This window comes from Chiloscyllium plagiosum, unplaced genomic scaffold, assembly GCF_037043375.1.
Source record: "Chiloscyllium plagiosum isolate Xiang-an unplaced genomic scaffold, Cpla_swu_hap1 HiC_scaffold_7, whole genome shotgun sequence".
Taxonomy (NCBI): Eukaryota; Metazoa; Chordata; class Chondrichthyes; order Orectolobiformes; family Hemiscylliidae; genus Chiloscyllium; species Chiloscyllium plagiosum.
This window is the reverse complement of record NW_028270145.1, coordinates 75,144,732-75,168,043: the sequence shown is the minus strand read 5'-3', so window position 1 is coordinate 75,168,043 and position 23,312 is coordinate 75,144,732. Positions and strand designations below refer to the sequence as shown.

The 23,312-nt window shown below is 41.1% G+C and overlaps 1 protein-coding gene across 2 annotated transcripts in view; it reads right to left on the bottom strand.

The window, feature by feature from the left end:
- The window catches only part of ccdc93 (CCC complex scaffolding subunit CCDC93), a 64,348-nt gene that overhangs the window by 27,560 nt on the left and 13,476 nt on the right, over positions 1 to 23,312 (bottom strand). The window contains exons 8-15 of one of the 2 annotated variants that reach the window (XM_043694006.2): positions 23,098 to 23,115; positions 14,283 to 14,319; positions 13,742 to 13,822; positions 12,146 to 12,196; positions 4,289 to 4,375; positions 2,681 to 2,797; positions 972 to 1,034; positions 3 to 76 (exon numbers count right to left, since the gene is read on the bottom strand). In XM_043694006.2, the coding sequence (XP_043549941.2) occupies positions 3 to 76; positions 972 to 1,034; positions 2,681 to 2,797; positions 4,289 to 4,375; positions 12,146 to 12,196; positions 13,742 to 13,822; positions 14,283 to 14,319; positions 23,098 to 23,115 (528 nt within the window). The remainder of the gene's footprint in view (positions 1 to 2; positions 77 to 971; positions 1,035 to 2,680; positions 2,798 to 4,288; positions 4,376 to 12,145; positions 12,197 to 13,741; positions 13,823 to 14,282; positions 14,320 to 23,097; positions 23,116 to 23,312) is intronic. The other variant, XM_043694007.2, reaches the window with a different exon arrangement.

Genomic DNA, 23,312 nt, shown 5'->3' with positions numbered 1-23,312 from the left:
ACCCAGAATCAGCCTGGGATTCTGCAATTTCAACAGCAGACAGTTTTTTATCCAGTTTCTGGCCATAATTCACGACCTGGCAGTAGAAAACCTTAGTGAGATGATATGTAAACTAGATACAATGAATGCTGAAAATAGGTCATGCAGTGTCCATGGAGAGAAAACAAACTAATGGGTTGAAAAGTTGTTCCCCCCACCCCAAAGATCACAGATCTGCTACTTTGTTTTTACATATAATCAAATAAACCTTCTAATATTTGTAAAAAAATTTGGACAGTACATAAACAATATTGACAAATATGCAAACTGTAACACGATTTAACATCAATTTTGTGGCATTGACAAATACATTTCCAAATCAGTGCAACTTTGACAGTTTCAATGCCCAACAGAAATTTTAATAAAGTGAACAAACTATCCAACATGCTTCATTATCCTTTCTGCCAACCAGCTTACAAGATTATCCACTTTTAACCACTGCTTTTGCCAATAGCATAAACATCAGTAATCAGGAGCTCCACAGCACTAACTTGACTGGCAAAAAAGACGTTACATGTGGGTGAAAAAATACATTTTATTTTAAACACAGTGGACTTTTTGGGTATGATTGCCACATGTAACAGAGGTTGTAGTAAGATCTGGTTAGGATAAAGGAGTGAATAAATATTTGAAGAAAAATAATTGCAGGGACACAGGGAAAGAGCCAGGAAGTGGGACTAAGAGCACTATTTTTCAAACAGACAGCAAAGACTTGACAGGTTGACTGAAAATTACTAGACACTGTTTCAAGAAGGTAGATATAGCTCTTGTGATGAAAGAAATCAAGAGATATTGGGGAAGAGCAGGACTAGGGTACTGAGCTCAATGATCAGCCATGATCATATTGAACAGGCTCGAGGGGTCAATATGTCCTATATCTGCTCCTACTTTCTATGCTGGTATGTTAGTTACCTAAAACATAGCAATCTTACCTCCACCAGTTTTTTCTTTGCTTCTTCACAGGTAGCCTGAATCCCACTGTATTTCACTTGAAGCTATTTTTAAAATAATAAAAAAGTTCAATAATTTTAGTACATCATGGGGCAATAATATATACAGTGACTATTGTGATCCATGAGTTAACAGCTGCATTCTACATATTTGTAGTGAACATATATACAAATTATTCTGGACATCAATAGTCTTCACAAAGTACTTTACATCTAACCTAATTTTGAGCTTATACCCCTCTCCTAATTTACCACAACCCACCCAACTCAAGTGGTTTAAAAATTTAGACTGACTAATCCTTCCATTACTTTAAAGACTGAGCAGACCTTGCAAAAGGCCCCAACAGCTCGTTAACTTCCATTAAAGCCTAGTTGCACTGGTAATGAAATGGCAGGCCAAAGAAATCAATGTGTACTTCACTGACTCTGTCAGTACAATCCCAACAAATTGCTTTCAATCAGCAGCTGTGAACATGCAAGCATGCTTGGAGTTTTATCAAAATGTATTATGTCACAAGGGGGTCAGTTAACTGTTGGTTGGATGGTTAGTTGGTGATGCTAACAGCATGGGTTCAATTCACGCACGAGATGGGAAGTTACCACGAAGGACTCTCCTTCTCAACCTATTCCCTTGCCTGGTTATTTTATACTAGATTTACGTCCAAAATAAAAAAAAGTCAAGTCTCAACTGTGCTTAGCTTTTGTGCAGCATGTTTGTAACAGGTATTTTGAATCCTACTGTCAACTGAGCTATCAACATTCACTAACTTTGAATCTGCTGTGCCACCTACTTATTTTAAGTCTACATCATGAACATGTCAGCACTTTAGGAAATAGTAACTACAAATGATAAACGTTCCATTTCATCTTTGCCAAAATGTTTTGATCACTTTCAATCTAACTTCCTGGATGCCTGCACACATACCACCCTTATAGCTTCTATAAAAAAAATTCCTATTTCTAAAATATAATTTCTGCTTAAAGTTGCTCAAACCCTCATTTCATGACTTTGTCTGTTTAAGTTGCTTCCTGAGCTCCACCCTTTTCCAAATCCAATTTATGTTCTCTTTCCTTTTTAACCTCCAACAGTTTCCCATACTTCAACACACAGACTTCAAAATTCTCATTTCAGTTATAAAATACTTAGCTCTTCTCCTTCCCATTTCTAAATATTCTTGTTTACTCGTTGTGCAGTCTTCCTTCACTCTAACATTGATGATTGACTAATCTAGAACATTCACCTTAAATTCCTGTTTTGCTGCATCTCAATCACCTCAACATCCACAAAGAACAGGTTTAATCTCAAACTAATTGTCATGATATTAGTCTTCAGCAAGAACAACTAAAACAAGTTGGGTCGATTTTGCTTTTTATAGACAACCTGTTAAAACATAAAACGTTGATGAATTATATTTATCCTGCTACTATGTCAATTTAAATGGTTTTAAAAAATCACTAATGCTAGAATTTAAGATGAGAAAAATCCACTTTGAAAATAGAAAACCAATAAGATCGGCTGATCAAGGTATACACCCTTGTTTAATTTAAAGGAATCCAAATCTAACACATTATCCAAAACTGATTCAGTAATTATCATTTCAGCGTTTTGATCAATATGCAGTAAACTGGTGTCATGAATGAACTCAAATTACAGGAGAATTTCATACCAAGACTGGATTCAACAAACCTACCTCTTCCAACTGTTTTGATTTCTGCAAGATTTGCTTATTCAGAGATGCGACTTGTCTTCGATGTTGCTGAGCAGCTCCAAGTCGTTCAGGACGATCCTCTGCTGAAAACTCAGATTGCTGCAATTATAAAAATTGCCACTTTACTCCAATACCTACTATCAACATCTGTTTGCTTCCAAGTATCAAAGATGCTGAATTAACTATTGTCAAATGAAGTGATTGTGATGAATTCTGAATGTTTCCTGGCGCATAATCCTGCATGGTTCTTTAAACTGGGAAAGCTCTATTTATTTTTGAATATATTGGAATCCGAAAAGCTCGATAAAAAGTGGGCATTATAATTGCCTGACAGGCTTCTCACACCTAAAGTACTACTTCTTGCATCCATTCATGGCCACCTCCAATATCTCACACATACATGACCCCTCAGTAGCATCATCCAAAAACAAAGAATGTAGACAACATCCAACTCCAATGTCGATCTTAACACCTCCAGTGTCTCCAAATTAGATTTTATTCCCCAACTATCAGTTGTGTACATGCAGGAAATCTCCTCCGATAGTGGGGATTCTGAAGCCACTTACTACAAACACCTGTACCTAGCTACCAACCCCATCTCTCCCACCGGCAAATGTCAGACACTTTGCAACACTGCTGTCAAACTTGACACCCCACTCCAGCAATGTTTAGAATCACAAGTAGAATTCCATCCTGCTCCTGTAACAGCCCAACACTGACTCTGCTTCAGTTCATATGTTGCCAAAATCCTCAAACATCAGCTTTCATTATTCAAATGCATTCCTAGTTAGCATTCCACATTCTATCCTCTGTAAACCAGAATTCACCCAAAGCTCTGCTGCACAAATCTTAACACAGAGTCTCCATGCAGCTTTCTAACCTGCATTCACTAAGCTACATTGCTAAACTGTAAAATTTACATTGCTGCCATCAGTAATAATTTACCCAACCAAGACATTGCAAAAATATAACATGTTTACTTTCCAGTGCAACAATCTTCCTGGACTGACATATCTTAAAATTACTATGGATTCAATTGTAAGAAATTCAATCGAGACTGTCAAAACAGATTTCACTTCACACCTTTGTTGTGACACGCAGGTGAATCTCCTAATTTGGTTGAAAATATCTACCCTATCAAACTCAGTCCATTCGTAGTTTAACTTCATATTTTACAACTTACATTGCCCCAGTGTTCCAACTCCAGCCTTTGCAGTAGAACACTGGAATTACCTTAAAACATCACCATAGCCTTAAATGAAGTAATTAAAAAATCTAGCTCCAGTATTCTCAATGCAAGCACATTTATTATTCAACCTGAGGCTGTAGTTTTCTTAAAATACTGTTTCAGATTATGTGCTAAACCAAATTCTAATCTGTTCATAAACACAGTCCTAAATCTCATGTCATTAACTTGTAGCAATCTGCCAGACTCCCAACCAAACAAGCCTTAAGTAAAAAAAAACTCTCCATATATCTAAATTTGCCATTTATAGCACTATGTACAGAGCAAATTGCCTATGCATGACTAATGACTTAACACTTATGAAATGCAGTGGAACGCCCAAAGGATATAATAAGGTACTTTACCTTTTCAGCATATTCTGACGCAATCTGCTTAATCTCTTCTGACTGTAGCCCTACAATGTGACCCACTGTACTAGCAGTCAGTTTTCCCTGAAAGTCATATGGAGTAAGTATGTCAAGACATGGTCCACAAAGATTCAAAAGATAGTTACAATTATTAAAAATCAACACTTACAAGTGGTAAGAAGAGGTAAAACAGCTTTACGCCACTGGGCTACATTCAAAAATGAAATATATTTTTATAATTTATACTATATGGCACTGTTAGGATGAAAAAAAACCTACATATTTTACACCAGTCCCAATGGCAAATATATTTAAGTTTCTAAAATAATATCCTGACAGGGACAAAGTAAATGTATGTGGAGTAACTAATTCCTGACATTTAACAGGATATTTATTATTGGAATAGATTTCCTGGCTTTCTGTGATCACAGTCAACGGGTGCACTTTCTTTGATGTGGGAGAAAGGTTGAAGAGGCAGATTGGATTAGTGCTGGAAGAAATTGCATGTGGCTATATTATTTCCAACAAAATAACATTATGGCACTTTCGAAAGAAAGCTTTCCTTAAAAAGTAGTCCCTTCAATCCTTGGACTAAAAGTAGATTGGTATACTCATTAAAAGGATGCAATCATTGAATTCTCCTTACATAATCAGTATAGAACATAAACATTACAGCGCAGAACAGGCCCTTTGGTCTTCGATGTTGCACCAACCTGTGAACTAATCTAAGCCCATCCCCCTACACTATCCCATGTGCTCATCCAAAGACTGTTTAAATGCCCTTAATGTGACTGAGTTAACTACATTGGCAGGCAGGGCATTACACGACCTTAATACTCTCTAAGTAAAGAACCTGCCTGGCATCTGTCTTAAATCTATCACCCCTCAATTTGCAGCTATGTCTCTCCTACAAACTGATGTAATCATCCTAGGAAAAAGACTCCCACTGTCCACCCTATCTAATCCTCTGATCATCTTGTATGTCTCCATTAAATCTTCTGTTCGCCTTCTTCTCTCCAATGCGAACAGACCCAAGTACCTCAGCCTTTCCTCATAAGACCTTCCCTCCAGTCCAGACAACATTCTGGTAAGAGTTAGGTTGGAAGCTGAAGAGCAGGAAGAGTAGAGTAATGATCTCAGGTTTGCTACCGGTGTCACGAGATAGTGAGATGAGGAACAGTCAGTCAGCGAATGCAGCTTAACACATGGCTGCGAGGCTGGTGCACGAGGGAGGGCTTCAGATACCTAGACCACTGGGATACCTTCTGGGGAAGATAGGACCTGGACATGAAGGATGGGTTGCACCTGAACTGGAGGGGTACAAATGCCCCAGGTGGGAGATTTGCTCGTGCGATTTGGGAGGGTTTAAACTAGTTGGGCAAGGGGTGGGAATCAGAACCACATGTCCGAGAGGGGGTCAGTTGCAGACAGGACAGTGACAGGATATATTGAATCTATCAGGAAGGTTTCTCACGCGATGAAACAAAGGGACCGGTTAAAGTGTGTCTGCTTTAATGCAAGGAGTGTCCAGAATAAGAGTGATGAACTTAGAGCATGGATCAGTACTTGGGGCTACGATGTTGTGGCCATAACGGAGACGTGGGTTTCACAGGGGCAGGGATGGTTGCTTGATATTCCAGGGTTTAGAATGTTTAAAAAGAAAAGGGGGGTGTGGAAAACAAAGAGGAGGGGGTGTAGCATTGCTAATCAGAGAGTGCATCACAGCTATAGAAACAAAGGTTGTTGAGGAAGGTCTGTCTACTGAGTCAGTATGGGTGGAAGTTAGGAGCAGCAAGGGAACAGCCACCACATTAGGGGTTTTCTACAGACCACCTAACAGTAGATGGATTGAAGATCTCACAGGCAGGCAGATTCTGGAAAATGCAAAAGTAGCAGGGTTGTTGCTGTGGGTAATTTCAACTTTCCCAATATCGACTGGAACCTCCTAAGTGCAGATGGTTTGGGTGGAGCCGTTTTTGTCAGGTGTGTTCAGGAGGGTTTCCTTACTCAGTATGTAGACAGACTGACGAGGGGAGAGGCCATTTTGGATTTGGTGCTCGACAACAAGCCAGGACAGGTGTCAGATCTAGTGGTGGGAGAGCACTTTGGTGAAAGTGATCACAACTGCCTCACATTTACCATAGCCTTGGAGAGTGAAAGGAGCAGTTACCGAGGGAAGATATTTAATTGGGGAAAAGGAAATTATGGACGCTATCAGACAGGAGTTGAGAAGTACAGACTGGGAGCAATTGTTCCACAGAAAGGGCACAGCAGACATGTGGAGACTACTTCAGGAGCAGTTGTTGCAAGTGATGCACAAATTTGTTCCTCTGAGACAGGTAAGGGGTAAGATTCAGGAACCTTGGACGATGAGAACAGAGGAACTTCTCGCCAAAAGGAAGAAGGCAGCTTACGTAAGGTGGAGGAAGCAAGGATCTAGCACAGCTTTAGAGGATTACAGGCTTGCTAGAAAGGAGCTCAGAAATGGACTGAGGAGAGCCAGGGAAGGGCACGAGAAGGACTAGGGAGAACCCAAAGGCGTTTTACTCATACGTGAGGAATAAGAGAATGGATCAGGGAGAAGGTAGGGCCGATCAGGGAAAACGGAGGGAACTTGTGTGTGGAGTCTGAACAGATAGGGGAAGCCCTAAATGAGTTTTCTACTATGGTTTTCACCAAGGAAAGGGAACTTGTTGTAAATGAAAACTTAGAGGAGCTGGGATACAGTCATGACCAGATCAAGATTGGTGAAGTTGATGTGCTAGAAAGTTTGGAAAACATTAAGATTGTTAAGTCCTGCGGGCCAGACCAGATTTATCTTAGGCTGCTCTGGGAAGCTAGAAAGGAGGTTGCTAAGCCACTGGCGAGGATCTTTGCCTCCTCACTCTCCACGGGAGTCGTACCGGAGGTTTGGAAGGAGGCAAATGTTGTTCCACTTTTCAAGAAGGTTAATAGGGAAATCCCTGGCAATTACAGACCAGTCAGTCTTACGTCTGTAGCCAGCAAAGTTGTGCAAAGAATTCGGAGGGAGAGGATTTAAGACTATTTGGCAAAGCATAGTGTGATTAAAAGCAGTCAGCATGGCTTTGTGAGGGGTCATGCCTCACAAATCTTATTGAGTTCTTTGAGGTGGTGTCAAAACAGGTCGATGACGGTCAGGCAGTGGATGTGGTGTATATGGATTTCAGCAAGACATTTGCATGGTAAGCTCATTCATAAAATCAAGTAGTATTGGATACAGAGAGATTTGGCTGGCGGACAGAAGGCAAAGAGTGGTTGTAGATGGAAAGTATTCTTCCTGGAGGACAGTGTTGAGTGGGGTCCCGCAGGACTATTTTTGGGCCTCTACTCTTTGTAGTTTTTATAAATGGGTTAGATGAGGAGTGGGTTAGTAAATTCGCAGATGACACAAAGGTAGGAGGTGCCGTCGATAGTATCGAGGGCTACTGCAGGCTGTAGCGCCACAGACAGGATGCAGAACTGGGCTGAGAAATGGCAGATGGAGTTCAACCTGGATAAATGCGAAGTGATGCATTTTGGAAGGTCGAACTCGAATGCTGAATGTAGGGTTAAAGACAGGATTCTTGGCAGTGTGAATGAACAGAAGGATCTGGGTTTGCAACTACATAGATCCCTCAAAGTTGCCACCCAAGTGGATAGGGTTGTTAAGAAAGTATATGGTGTTTTGGTTTTCATTAACAGGGGTTTCAAGTTTAAGAACTGCGAGGTTTTGCTGCAGCTCTACAAGTCCCTGGTGAAACCACACTTGGAATATTGTGTCCAGTTCTGGTCGCCCTACTGTAGGAAAGATAGAGAGGCTTTGGAGAAGGTGCAAAGAAGGTTTACCAGGATGCTGCCTGGACTGGAGGGCTTGCCTTATGAAGAAAGGTTGAATAAGCTCAGACTTTTCTCTCTGGAGAGGAGGAGCAAGAGAGGAGACATCATCGCGGTGTACAAAATAATAAGAGGTATAGATAGAGTCAATAGCCAGAGACTTTGCCCAAGGGCAGGATTGACTGGTATGAGAAGTCATAGTTTGAAGATATTATGAGGAAGGTATAAAGGAGACATCAGAGAGTTGTGAATGCATGGAATGCGTTGCCAGCAGTGGTGGTGGAAGCGAAGTCATTGGGGACATTTAAGCGACTGCTGGACGTGCACATGGATAGCAGTGAGTTGAGGGGTGCGTAGGTTAAGTTACTATATTTTACATTAGGATTAAGTCTCGGCGCAACATCGTGGGCCTAAGGACCTGTTCTGTGCTGTACTCTTCTATGTTCCATGTTCTAAATCTCCTCTGCACCTTTTCCAATGCTTCCGCATGCTTCCTGTAATGGGGCGACCAGAACTGTACACAAAATTCCAAGTGTGACCACACTAGCTTTTTGTACAATTGCAGCATGACATTACAGCCCAGGAACTCATTCCCTCTACCAATAAAACCTAACACATTATGCCTTCTTAACAGCACTATCAACCTGGGTGGCAACTTTTAGGGATCCATGTACATGGGCACCAAGATCTCTCTGCACATCCACACTAGCAAAAATCTTTCCACTGACCCATTACTCTGCCTTCCGCTATTATTCCTTAAGTGAATCACCTCACATTTATCTGCATTGAACTCCATTTGCCTGCATTGAACTCCATTTGCCACCTTTCAGCCCAACTCTGCAGTTTATCCAAGTTCCCTTGCAACCTAAAACATTGTTCCACACTGTCCATCACTCCATCGACTTTAGTCTCATCTGCAAACTTACTAACCCATCCACTTGTGCCTGCGTCCAAGTCATTGATAAAAATGACACACAGCAGTGATCCTAAAACAGATCCCTGTGGCACACCATGAAAAATCGGACTCCAGGCTGAATATTTTCCATCAACCACCACTCGCTGCCTTCTTACAGAAAGCTAGTTTCTAATCTAAACTGCTAAATCACCCAAGGGTTAAGAAAGCCTTGGTCTTTTGGCTTTCACCAACAGGGGGATCGAGTTTAAGAGCTGTGAGATTTTGCTGCAGCTCTACAAAGACCCTGGTAAGACCACGCTTGGAATATTGTGTCCCATTCTGGTCGCCCTATTATAGGGAAGATACGGAGGCTTTAGAGAGGGTGCAAAGAAGGTTTACCAGGTTGCTACCTGGACTGGAGGGCTTGTCTTACGAAGAGAGGTGGACTAAGCTCGGACTTTTCTCTCTGGAGAGGAGGAGCAAGAGAAGTGACCTGATAAGAGGTATACAAGGTAATAAGAGGCATGGATAGAGTCAATAGCCAGAGACTTTTACCCAGGGCAGGATTGACTGGCACGAGGGGGTCATAGTTTAAGATATTAGGAGAAAGGTATAGAAGAGATGTCAGAGGTAGGTTCTTTACGCAGAGTGGAGAATGCATGGAATGCATTGCCAACGGTGGTGGTGGAAGCAGTCATTAGGGACTGCTGGACATGCACATGGACAGCAGCGAATTGAGGGATGCGCAGATTAGGTTAGGAATAATCCTCAGCACAACATAGTGGGCTGAATGGCTTGTTCTGTACCGTACTTTTCTATCTTCTAATCCCATGCCTCCGCATTTTCTCCAAAAGCCTACCATGTCAAACCTTATCAAAGGCTTTACTGAAGTCCACATACACCATGTCAACTGCCCTACCTTCATTCACATCCTTGCTCTTATCTGTCTCTTCAAATCCTTTCTAGCTAAACTATAACTCTCCCTTGCCTCATCTGAACCATCTCGTCTCAACATCACATAAACCACCTCCTTCCACCTAACAAGAGATGCAATTTGTTTAGTAAACCACAGTTCCCTTACCACTTCCTCCCTGCCTGACAGGGACATACCTATCAAGGATATGCAATATCTGTTCCTTAAACCAGCTCCACATTTCGATTGCTTCCATCCTCTGCATTTAGCTACCTCATTCTATGCATGCTAGGTCTTGTCTGATCACATTATAATTGCCCTTTCCCCGTCGAGAACTCTTGCCCTGGCATATATCTATCCCTTTCCATTGCTAAACTAAACGTAACCGAATTATGGTCACTTTCTCCAAGTGCTCACCTACAACTAAATCAAACACCTGGCCTGGTTCATGACCAAGCACCAGATCTAGTATGGCCTCCACTCTTGTCTGCCCTTCGACAAACTGTCAGGAACCCTCCTGAACACACTGGACAAAACTGATCCATCTGATGTACTAGAGTTATAGCATTTCCAGTCAATGTTGGGGAAGTTTAAGCCCCCCATAACGACCACCCTGTTCCTTTCACTCCTACCCAGAATCATTTTGCCGATCCTCTCCTCCACAACCCTGGAACTCTGCGGAGGACTATAAAAATCTCCCAGCAGTGACCTCTCCTCCTGTTTCAAACCTCAGCCCATACCACCTCAGTAGGCGATTAGAGAGATTGGGAGTGGGAGCTGGGGGTTAGTTGGTAACAATGGTCATCAGACCAAACAAACAATCCAGAGAACACACGAATGGCAGTTTGAGAATCTGAATACACAGTTTAGAAAAACACCACTTGGTACCATTAGGAGCTATAATAGTGCAATATTTATTTCTTCACTAATGCACATTAAAGAGGAAAACCTACATCCTTTATTTGTCTCAGTCATTTGTGACTCCAGTTCCATTTCAATGTCACAACCTCTTAACTGCTCTCTGAAATGGCCTAGTAATATTACGTATCAGCCAACAGCAACTAAAGATGAACAATAAACACTTTTACTAGCAACAGCCATTTCTCAAGGGTGCATTTGAAAAAAAAAGGTGTAGACATTGAATGTTAACAAGGATTACAAATTAAATTTGAATTGCTGACAGATCAAATGTTAAAATATTCGACTGAGATTGGGGTGGCAAAAAGTCAGCACAAATGTAGTCTGTAGTACCAGTGATGAACTGGAGTACGAGCAGAATATTTTGAAGTACTGCCTCTAGTAGGCAGTGTTTCTAATCTGATTTTTTCAGTATTTATTAACTTTGCAGTGCGGTTTGTTAAATTAATAAATAAAACTTTAAAGTATGACAGCCCCAACAATGGTACATGCAGAAGTCTTTGCATCAAATGGGATGAAGCAAGTAGAGTTAACGAACGTAGAAACAGATAGTTTTTGGGATTGCAAGAATACAGACTGGAAGCTTAACTTGTGTAATAAAGAATTTTGGGTGTGCAAGCAATTTAGTTCGACCAATAATGCCACAGACTTTGAAAAGCAGAATACGGAGAAAGCAAGAAACCACTATTCACTACTATAAATGGAAGAAATAAAAGCAAATTAAAAATGGAACACTCTTTGATGAGTACCAACAGAATAGAAAACAATGATTTTTGTTAGGTCTTGTAATGCTACTATGTTGAAAAGAATATGAAGCGTTTCCAAAAACTCACCAATGTTCTGGGGAAACTTACTGATGAATGAGTCCAGATACAAAAAAACATGGTATTTCAAATTGTCTATATGTAAAACCCCAATACAGTGGTAATCAGTTAGCAGTGTACTGATATCATAAAACAGAAAAATTCTGAATTTTAAAAGATAATCAAAATTTGAGATTAAAGGAGTGCAGAATCTTCAGATTCTACAACTACTTTTCGGTTATTTGAAAGAAACAGGTAATTCTTAACCTTGTTAGTTCAAAATATGGCACTGAGTTTCTATTTAGCTCCCAAACCCCTCTATGTTACCCTCAAATGATTTTGTTATGTAGCTTATTTGTAAAAATTTGATGAAGCGATGTAATATACAAAAAAAGTCATTACGTCTAAAAATCAAGGATTAAAAAACTCTAACTGAATTTACTTTCATATTATATACACATAGAAGGCATTTTAACACTTCAATCCTTTACCTCTTCAGTTGCCATCACTGTCATTCCAGTCATCAGTTTTTTAATGCGAAGCTGTAGAGAAATGTTAAAAGTGAATGATTCATCCAGAAATTAATCTGTTAATATTTTCAGCAGTAAGATGTGTTCTATTTGTACAAGATTCAACTTTTGACCAATCTAAATTCCATAATCAAATAGTTTACCTAACATTTTTAGCTAGTTACTCTAATCCCACATCAAGTGATTGACTTGTAATGTAGAAGAGCAAACTGCTCTATACATGTTAATTCTGCTTTCTCTGTCTCTGCACCATCTGTGACTGTAACTGTATTCTGCACTCTTCTGCTACCCTGATGCACTTTGTATGGGAGGATCTACCTGTATAAAACACCACTTTTTGCAGCATCTCAGTATGTGTGACAACAATACATTAATCAAAACTTGAACAGTTTGATGATATCAGATGTATGTTCAAAAACCTCAAACAAAAACTGGGGAACGAGAATAATGGAGACCGATTGGTGTTTCCCCGGGGCTTGAGCAGTCCCAGAATTACCGACCTCGATTAAACTTCTATCCCCTGCTGTTTAGAATGGAAACCCTCCAGTAAAAAAATTCATGTTTGCAAAGGAATCCAGATGTCCTGTTGCACAAATCACAAAAGATTTGTATGTAGATATAGCACAGAATTCGGAAAGCTAATTCAGTGTTTGCACTTAGTGTGAGGGGAATTGAATTCAAGAGTAGGACGTTATGCTTTAGTTATCCAAGGTACTGCTAAGACCACATCTGAAGTACTGTGCACAGTATTGGTCACCTTCTTTGAGTAGGAATACAAGTGTACTGGAAGTAGTTCAGATGGTTTCTGACCAATATCTAGGATGACAGGGCTGTCTTATATCCAAAAGGTTGAACAAGCTAGACTCTTGTCTGCTCAAGTTTGGGCGAGTAAGAGGACGACAGAAACAAAGATCCTGAGGGGTGTTAACAGTGGAGAGGTGGCGAGGACGTTTCCTTTATGGGAGAATCTAGATTCTGATCACTGTTCAGAACTCTTGCACATTTTTAACATGGAGGCAGATGGATTCGTGTTAAGCAAGAGGATGAAAGGTTATTCGAGTAGGCAGGAATAATCGATTTGAGATTATAATCATATTAGCCATAATCATTCATTTGTATAGCAGCCTTAAAGGGCTGAATGGCCAACTCTTGCTTCTTGAAAATATGCAATCTACCCACTACAAACGATTAATTTACCTGTTACTAAACTAGGCTTAACATGCTAAAAGGTATTAACACAAAGCTAATGCAATTCTAATTTTTCGAGAGTACAGTCTGGCCCTCAAAGTCAGGCAACACAGTCCAACTTGCACTTTATTTCCTGCTTTACTCTATTTGAATTCCATTGTTCAAGTTTTAAAAAAGTACTATCAATAAAACCTAATGTCTAAAATGAGAAAAAGTATGTATCAAAAAAACATGAATTTGAATTTTATTTGCTGCCTCTGCTTCTAACTGATGGTATAGTTGAAGAATTATGTAAATGTATTTGGAAAAATAAAAAGGCAAAAGTTTAAAGATATTTCTCATTACAAGGCTGTACGCACAATAAAGTACCTCTTCATCAGCCTGCAGATGATCTTCCTCAGATACATCAGTTGCCAGCTCTGTGCCCAGCGTCCCTTTGTTGCCCTCACTCTAAAACAAAATTTTTTTGTGCAAATGAGCAAGGTCTCTTCAAAGTGACACACAGAAAAAGATAAGAATCTGGTCATGTTAGTAATAGAAGATTACAATTTTCCTTTCTGGCAACTTCAATTCAAGCCTGAAATAAGACACTAGAGTATTTAAGGATACAAATAGTTGATAACCTATTAAGATAATGACACTTTACAAATTAAAAAATTGTCACAAACTAGCACTCCCTGATGTTCAACTAAAATTCAGTGGCACTGGGAAGAAACAAAGATTAAAATTTCCGAAATATTTCTTACTATGGGAATCTAAGATATAATGAAGAAAACTCAATATTTTAACTGAAAAGAAACTCAAATTAACGGATAGTCTTTTTTATGCTGAACAAAGCAAACAAAATGAAAAATTCTCAAACTACAGTATGTAACATAATGAATAAACATCACGCATATTTAATTCTCACCTTTTCTGTTTTTGACTGTTTGCTGAAACCATACTTACTATAGAAAGATGGAGAAAAATTATCAATATTAAATATGGACATTCTTCAGATGATCAAAAACACAATTAGTTGAGTATCATACCACTGTATAAGTAGGGTTCTGGAGAGCTCAAGATGTGCAGTATTAGTGTCTCAACCTCTGGGACAGGAGAATTGCTCTTAAAAAGGTTGATTTAATTAATATAGATCATATTCAGCATTCAAGTGCTGTAACAAGCATCACTGTTATTCTCGCACCATTTAAAAACAACTTCCAAGCAGATCTAACTTTAAGCAGTTAATAAGCAGAACAGCTAATTTACCACCTCCATCCACCCATTATTCCCTTTGCTACCTTCCCCGGCCCTCCTCTCTGACCTATCATCTCCATCCCCACCCCCATTCACCTATAGTACTCTTTGCTACCTTCTTCCCAGCGCCAACCCCCCCCCCTTCCCCACCCACATTTCTCTCTCCACCCTAGAGGCACCCTGCCTACATTTCTGACGAAGGGCTTTGGCCCAAAACATCGATTTTCCTGCTCCTCGGATGCTGCCTGATCTGCTATGTTTTTCCAGACTCTGGTTTCCAGCATCTGCAGTCCTTATTTTTGCCTAGCTAATTTACATAGTCAATTAACCACTTGCCATACCATTGCTTTCACAGCCAATAACAATCTTGATTACTTATCAATGGAAATATTTGCACACAGAGAACCAAGACAACTACAAATGCAAGTGAAAAGTTAAAATAGTATCATATAATCACTGCAGTCAAAGTTAAAAATTTCAGTGGTTCAGTGAATTCAAGCACTAAACTGCATTTACCCAGTATGCAGAGCTCTGCGCAGTGTAGAAACATAAGCAAAATCTCAATGCAGTACATTGGCAGGTACAGTGCAGCACATAACTATAAACGTAACCTAGATCAGTTGCTGGACATATTGAGTACCAGTCAAAAATTAACACATACAAAGATAGATTATTTAAATTACAAATTTTTAACTGGTGTTTGGAAATCTATTTTAATTTCTTATACGGCAGAATAAGGCAAAATTTCTTATATGACAAAATATGACAAGTTTCATTTCTGCTAAGCAACTATGTTCCTTATACTTCCAGGTTACATATCAAAATCTACTGTAACACTGTTGCAAATAATATTGGCTTTCCTTGTAAACTGTGGATAGCTTTATTATTTGAGTCTATTTCCAAGTTAAACAGATGACAGTAATAGTTTCAATGAGAAATAGCTTTCAATCTGCCAATGATCAAAAGTCAAAATAATAACCTTTGACTCTGATTTTGCCATGATAGTCCTTGCCATGGTCCTCCAATGTTACTCAACAATATGATATTGAAGTAGAAGGCAGCCATTCAACCCATGTCTGCTCCACCATTTGGTGAGATCATGCCGGAGAAAGAACAAAGAAAATTTACAGCCCAGGAACAGGCCCTTCGGCCCTCCAAGCCTGAGCCAATCCAAATCTACTGTCTAAACCTGTCGGTCAATTCCTAAGCATCTGTATCCCTCTGCTCCCTACCAACTCATGCATCTGTCCAGACGCATCTTTTATGAATCTACCATGCCTGCCTCTAACACCTCTGCTGACAATGCATTCCAGACACTCACCACCCTCTGTGTGAAGTACTTGCCGCATGTATCCCCCTTAAACTTTCCACCTCTCACCTTGAAAGCGTGACCTCTCGTTATAGAATCCTTCACCTTGGGAAAAAGCTTGTCTCTATCCATCCTGTCTATACCCTTCATGATTTTGTAAACCTCAATCAGGTCCCCCCTCAATCTCCTTTTTTCTAATGAAAATAAACTTAACCTACTCAACCTCTCTTCATAGCTAGCACCTTCCACACCAGGCAATACTCGTGTAAACCTTCTCTGCACCCTTTCCAAAGCGTCCATATCCTTTTGGTAATGTGGCGACCAGAACTGTACACAGTATTCTAAATGCGGCCGAATCAACGTCTTGTACAATTTTAACATGACTTGCCAGCTCTTATACTCAATACCCCATCAAATGAAGGCAAGCATACTATATGCTTTCTTGACCGCTCTATCCACCTGTGCAGCAATCTTCAGGCTACAATGGGCCTGCACTCCCAGATCTCTCTGCCCATCAACTTTTCCCAAGGCTCTTCTGTTCATTGCATAACTCGCTCTAGAATTAGTCTTGCCTAAATACATCACCTCACATTTGCCTGGGTTGAAAACTATCTGCCACTTTTCCACCCAACTCTCCAGTCTATCTATATCCTCCTGTATTCTTTGGTGGAGTAGCAGAAAACCTCAGGGACTGTCAATCTGCGTGTCATCTGCAAACTTGCTGATCATACCAACAGTGCCCTCTTCCAGATCATTTATGTATATTACAAACAACAGTGGCTCCCAACACTGACTCCTGTGGAACACCACTGGTCACCTTTCTCCATTTCAAGAAACTCCCTTCAACTACTACACTCTATCTCTTGTTACTCAACCAGTTCTTTATCCACCTAGCTAGAACACTCTGCACACCATGTGACTTTACTTTCTCCATTAGTCTACCGTGGGGAACGTTATCAAACGCCTTATTAAAGTCCATGCATATGACATCAACAGCCCTTCCTTCATCTATTAACTAGGTCACTTCCTCAAAAGAACTCTAAGATGGTAAGGCACAATCTCCCCCGCACAAAATCATGTTGCTTATCACTGATAAGCCCATTCTTTTCTAAATATAAATAGATCCTATCCATCAGCACCCTCTCCAGCAACTTCCCCACCACCAACGTCAGCTCACTGGTCTGTAGTTACCCGGAATGTCCCTACTACCCTTCTTGTACAAGGGGACAACATGAGCAACGTTCCAGTCCTCCGGCACCTCACCTGTATTTAAGGATGCCACAAAGATATCTGTCAGGGCCGCAGCTATTTCCTCTCTCGCCTCCCTCAGCAACCTGGGATAGATCCCATCTGGGTTGAAAATGTGTTGCTGGAAAAGCGCAGGTCAGGCAGCATCCAAGGAACAGGAGAATCGACGTTTCGGGCATAAGCCCTTCTTCAGGCTACGCTTTTCCAGCAACACATTTTCAACTCTGATCTCCAGCATCTGCAGTCCTCACTTTCTCCTCATAGATCCCATCTGGTCCTTGGGATTTGTTCACCTTAATACCTCTAGACTACCCAACACATCTTCCCTACTTATGCCAATGTGATCCAGACTAATCAAACTTCTATCTCTAATCTTAAGATTCATCATGTTCATCTCAGTGAACACCGATGCAAAGTAATCATTCAGAATCTCACCCATTCTCTCAGTCTTCCTTCATTATCCTTTAGTGGACCAATCCTTTCTCTAGTAACCCGTTTGCTCCTTATATAAGGATAAAATGCTTTGGGATTCTCCTTAATTCTGCTTGCTAAAGCTATTTCATAACCCTTTTTAGCCCGCTTGATTCCTCATTTAAAACTTGTCCTACTTTTCCAAAATTCCTCCAGGGCCTGTTCTGTTGCTAGCTGCCTAGACTTTACGTACGCTTCCCTTTTCCTCTCGGCTAGTCATACAATTTCTCCTGTCATCCACGGTTCACGAATCTTGCCCTTCCTATCCTTTGCCTTTAACAGGACATACCTATCATGCACCATCTTTGAAAGCCTCCCACATCTCAAATGTGGACTTCACTTCAAGTAGCTGTGTTCAATCGACATTTCCCAACTCCTGCCTAATTTTGATATAACTGGCCTTGGCCCAGTTTAGTACTCTTCCTTTAGGACTTTCAAAAGGCCTTTGATAAGGTGCCACACGGGAGGCTGCTGAGCAAGGTGAGGGCCCATGGTGTTCGAGGTGAGCTGCTGGGATGGATTGAGGATTGGCTGTCTAACAGAAGGCAGAGAGTTGGGATAAAAGGTTCTTTTTCAGAATGGCAGCCGGTGACGAGCGGTGTCCCGCAGGGTTCGGTGCTGGGGCCACAGCTGTTCGCATTATATATTAATGATTTGGATGAGGGAACCGGGGGCATTCTAGCGAAGTTTGCCAATGATACGAAGTTAGGTGGACAGGCAGGTAGTACTGAGGAAGTGGGGAGGCTACAGAAGGATCTAGACAGGTTGGGAGAGTGGTCCAGGAAATGGCTGATGGAATTTAACGTGAGCAAGTGCGAGGTCTTGCACTTTGGCAAAAAGAATAAAAGCATAGACTACTTTCTAAATGGTGAGAAAATTAATAAAGCCAAAGCACAAAGGGATCTGGGAGTGCTAGTCGTGGATTCTCTAAAGGTAAACATGCAGGTTGAGTCCGTGATTAAGAAAGCGAATGCAATGTTGTCTCTTATCTCAAGAGGGTTGGAATATAAAAGCAGAGATGTACTACTAAGACTTTATAAAGCTCTGGTTAGGCCCCATTTGGAGTACTGTGTTCAGTTTTGGTCCCCACACCTCAGGAAGGACATACTGGCACTGGAACGTGTCCAGCGGAGATTCACACGGATGATCCCTGGAATGACAGGTCTAACATATGAGGAACGGCTGAGGATACTGGGATTGTATTCATTGGAGTTTAGAAGATTAAGGGGAGACTTAATAGAGACGTACAAAATAATACATGGCTTGGAAAAGGTGGATGCTAGGAAATTGTTTCAGTTAGACGAGGAGACTAGGACCCGTGGACACAGCCTTAGAATTAGAGGGGGTCATTTCAGAACAGAAATGCGGAGACATTTCTTCAGCCAGAGAGTGGTGGGCCTGTGGAATTCATTGCCACGGAGTGCAGTGGAAGCCGGGACGCTAAATGTCTTCAAGGCCGAGATTGATAGATTCTTGTTGTCTAGAGGAATTAAGGGCTACGGGGAGAACGCTGGTAAGTGGAGCTGAAATGCGCATCAGCCATGATTGAATGGCAGAGTGGACTCGATGGGCCGAATGGCCTTACTTCCACTCCTATGTCTTATGGACCACTCTCATCTTTATCTACAAGTATTCTAAAACTTACAGAATTGTGGTCACTGTTCCCAAAGAAATCCCCCACTGCAACTTCTACCACCTGTCCTGGCTCGTTCCCAGTACGAGGTCCAATATGGCCCCTTCCCTCGGACTATTGACATACTGCTCTCGAAAACTTTGTTTATCTATTTGTTCTTCTACCTCTCGCTCACTGTTGGGAGACCTGTAATACAGCCCCAACAATGTAGCTGCACCCTTCTTATTTCTCAGCTCCACCCATAATGCCTCACTACCCAAGACCTCCATAGTGTCCTCCTTTAGCACAGCTGTGATATTGTCCCTGACCAGCAATGCAACTCCATCCCTACTTTTACTTCCCTCCTGGTCCTGTCTGAAGCGTCTATATCCTGGAACATTTAGTTGCCAATCATCATGCCCTTCCTTCAACTAAGTCTCTGTGATTGCAATAACGTCATACTCCCAGGCATCAATCCAAGCCCCAAGTTCATCTGCCTTACACACTATACACCTTGCATTAAAGTAGATGCATTTCAGGCCATCTGCTCTTTGCCTACTCTTCCCTTTATTAATGCTATCTTCATAATTCTTCCAGTCTCCACCTCGCTGCCTACTTGTCTTCTCTTCTGGTTCCCAGTCTCCTGCCACATTATTTTAAAACCTTCCCAACAGCAGTAGCAAAAGTTCCCCCAAGGACATTGGTTCCGATCTGGTTCGGATGTAGACCACCCAGTTTGTAATAGTCTCACCTTCCCCAGAACCAGTCCCAATCTCCAACAAATCTGAATCCCTCCCTCATCTCTCAAGCCATGTGTTCATCCTGGCTTTTTTTTTTCCATTTCTACGCTGGCTAGCACGTGGCACTGGTAGTAATCCCAAGATCACTACCTTTGAGGTCCTCCTATTTAACTTCTCTGCACGCTCCCTGAATTCTTTATTCAGGACCTCATCTCGTTTTCTACTTATATCCTTGGTGCCTATATGCACCAAGACAACTGGCTGTTCATCCTCCCCTTTAGAATGCTCTGCAACCGATCAGTGACATCCCTGACCTGAGCACCTAGGAGGCAACATACCATCCGGGAGTCCTGTTTTTGGCCAGAGAACCGCCTATCTACTATCCTCACAATAGAATCTCCTATGACTATGGCCCTAAGTGTCTTTTACCCAACCTTCTGAACAGCAGTGCCCGCCACGGTGCCATGATCTTGACAACTGATCTCTCCTGGTGAGCCATCTCCCCCAACAGTATCCAAAACTGTATACCTGTTTCGGAGGGAGATGACCACAGGGGACACCTGCACTACCTTCCTACTCTTTTTCTGTCTTTTGGTCACCCATTCACTATCTCCCTCAGCAATTCTAACCTGCGGTGTGACCAGTTCACTAAATGTGCTATCCATGACCTACTCAGCTTTGCGGATGCTCCACAGTGAGTCCATCCACAGCTACACAGCCATCATGTGGTCAAACAAGAGCTGCAGTTGGACACACTTTTTGCAAGTGTAAGAGTCAGGAACGTCAGACACGTTCCTAAACTCCCACATCAAGCAAGAGGCACATGTCACAGGTCTGAGGTCCCCCACCATTGTAAGTTTAGCTTTATATAAACTAACTAAAAACAAGAATGCTCAAATCCTCAACTCCTCTTTTCTGGTCTTTTACCCACAACTCTTGAGTCAGTGGGATAAAACATTGGGATCGGAGTCTTGAACATACTTAGTAATCAAGCATCTGTCGCTCTTGGTGCGAAAAAATGCCATTGATTCACTACCCTCAAAGAACTTCCTCCGCTCCCCTCAAGAAAAGCTGTACTCAGGAACAACCTAGTAATCCTTGTGTGGACTGCTTTTAATGACTAAGTCTTTTCTTTGATTAGATGTCCCAAACTGCTCATGATATTCTCTGTGGTGTAACCAGTATTTATATTGGTTTAGCAAACCTTTACACTCCACTCCCTTTGAAATAAATGACATTTTCATGTGCCTTCCCTTTAATCTGTTGAATTCACATACTAGATTTTTGTGATTTAAGCATAAGGAGCCCGGAGTCATGTGGTACAGCTTTCTGCAGTCTCTCTTCAGTTAAAAGTTCATTTCCTCAATTCTATCCTCAAGAGCATGACCTCATTTTCCAACATTCTTTTCCATGTGCCAAGATTTTGGTCACTAACAACCTGCCTATAACCCTTTGCATTCCTTGTGCATCCACACCAGCTGGTCCCTGTAGTGCTCTACAAGTTACAAGCTGCAATCCTGGAAGGGTCCCCCTAACTCTTATCATCACTGTATCTTCTTTCAGTTAGCCAGTCCTCTTTCCATGTTAGTATTCTATCCCAACACTATGGGCTCTTAGAAAGTAGCCTTGTGCCCCTCTTCTGTACAGTTAAATTGGACTTCTCTGATTGGTTCCACTCAATTGTCTAGTGGCAGCCAGGAAATCTCCCATAATGGATTTTGGATGAGCCACAATTTTATCCAAGTAATTCAGCAACTGCCTGAGAAGAACTAGATTGTTCACCACAGATGCTTGGTTTGTTGCGGTTGTACAGGACATTGGTTAGGCCACTGTGGGAATATTGCATACAATTCTGGTCTCCTTCCTATCGGAAGGATGCTATGAAACTTCAAAGGGTTCAGGAACGATTTACAAGGATGTTGCCAGGGTTGGAGGATTTGAGCCAAAGGGAGAGGTTGAATAAGATAGGGCTGTTTTCCCTGGAGCATCAAAGGGTGACCTTATAAAGGTTTATAAAATGATGAGGGGCCTGGCTAGGTTAAATGGACAAAGTTTTTTACCTGGGGTGGACAGTCCAGAACTAGAGGATGTAACTTTAGGGTGAGGGGGGCAAGATATAAAAGGGACCTAAGGGGCAACCTTTTCACACAGAGGGTGGTACATGTATGGAATGAGCTGTCAGTGAAAGTGGTGGAGGCTAGTACAATTGCAACATTTAAAAGGCATCTGGATAGGTATATGAATAGGAAGAGTTTGGAGGGATATGGGCCAAGTGTTGGCAGGTAAGACTAGATTGGGTTGGGATATCTGGTTGGCATGGATGAGTTGGCCCAAAGGGTCTGTTTCCGTGCTGTACATCTCCATGACTCTAAATGCATCAAGATGCCAATCAAGCCAAATACCCAGTTAATTTTGAAATCTCCATACATCAATTTCTGGTGGTAGCAATCTCCATATCTGCCTTAGCATATTAGATGCTGTTACACCTACATTTTTTGCCTCCAGACTTGATATTCAAATATTCACCTGGTCACACTCATCACCCACTTTCCTCAAGGAGGAGTTCATCCAATACTCTCCTGATAGTACCCTAACCCAACCAAGTGCTGCTGATTAATGTTGGCACCTCGTCCATGAAATTCTAAAACTTTAAAATTCTCATGCTCAATCATTCATGGCCCTACCTTCCTTCATTCCTCTAAAATCGCCCATCCTGAAAATCCTTCGAGAATTGTGTTTTTTCACCTAAAAGTTTTAATACCTCATTTTACCAATGGGAGCCACATGATCTGCATTGAGCACCTCAAATCATAAAACTTCCGCTCTTTAAGATAGTCCTATTTGACTAAATTTTAGCAACTGCCCCTAGTAGTATCTTGAATTCATGTCGATTCTCAGATGATACTCCTGCGAAGTACCACATGATATTTTACAATTTAAAAAGGTACTATGTAAAAATGTTAGCTGTTTCAGGCTTATCTTAAATTGAGAAACTAACAGCAAATTCTGGTACCAATAATGAATGTAAAGTTTCAAAAACATGTACTAGCATTTTAAGTTTGTGGTAGATGCAAATTTGAAAAGAAAATTAAAGCTAAATACTCACATGAGGGAATCAGGAAAGCTAAAGAAAATGAAGAATTAAGAAAACAACAAAAGGAGTAAGTAAAGAATAAGAGTTTTAACATAAAGCAGGAAGAATAAATTGTAAGGAATTGAAAGATTTGATAGTCATTAAAAATCAGTAGTTTTGAAATACAAATAAAAATAGTACCAAGGAAAGAAAATACCTCAATATAAAGATAAGCTACAGTTTAAAAT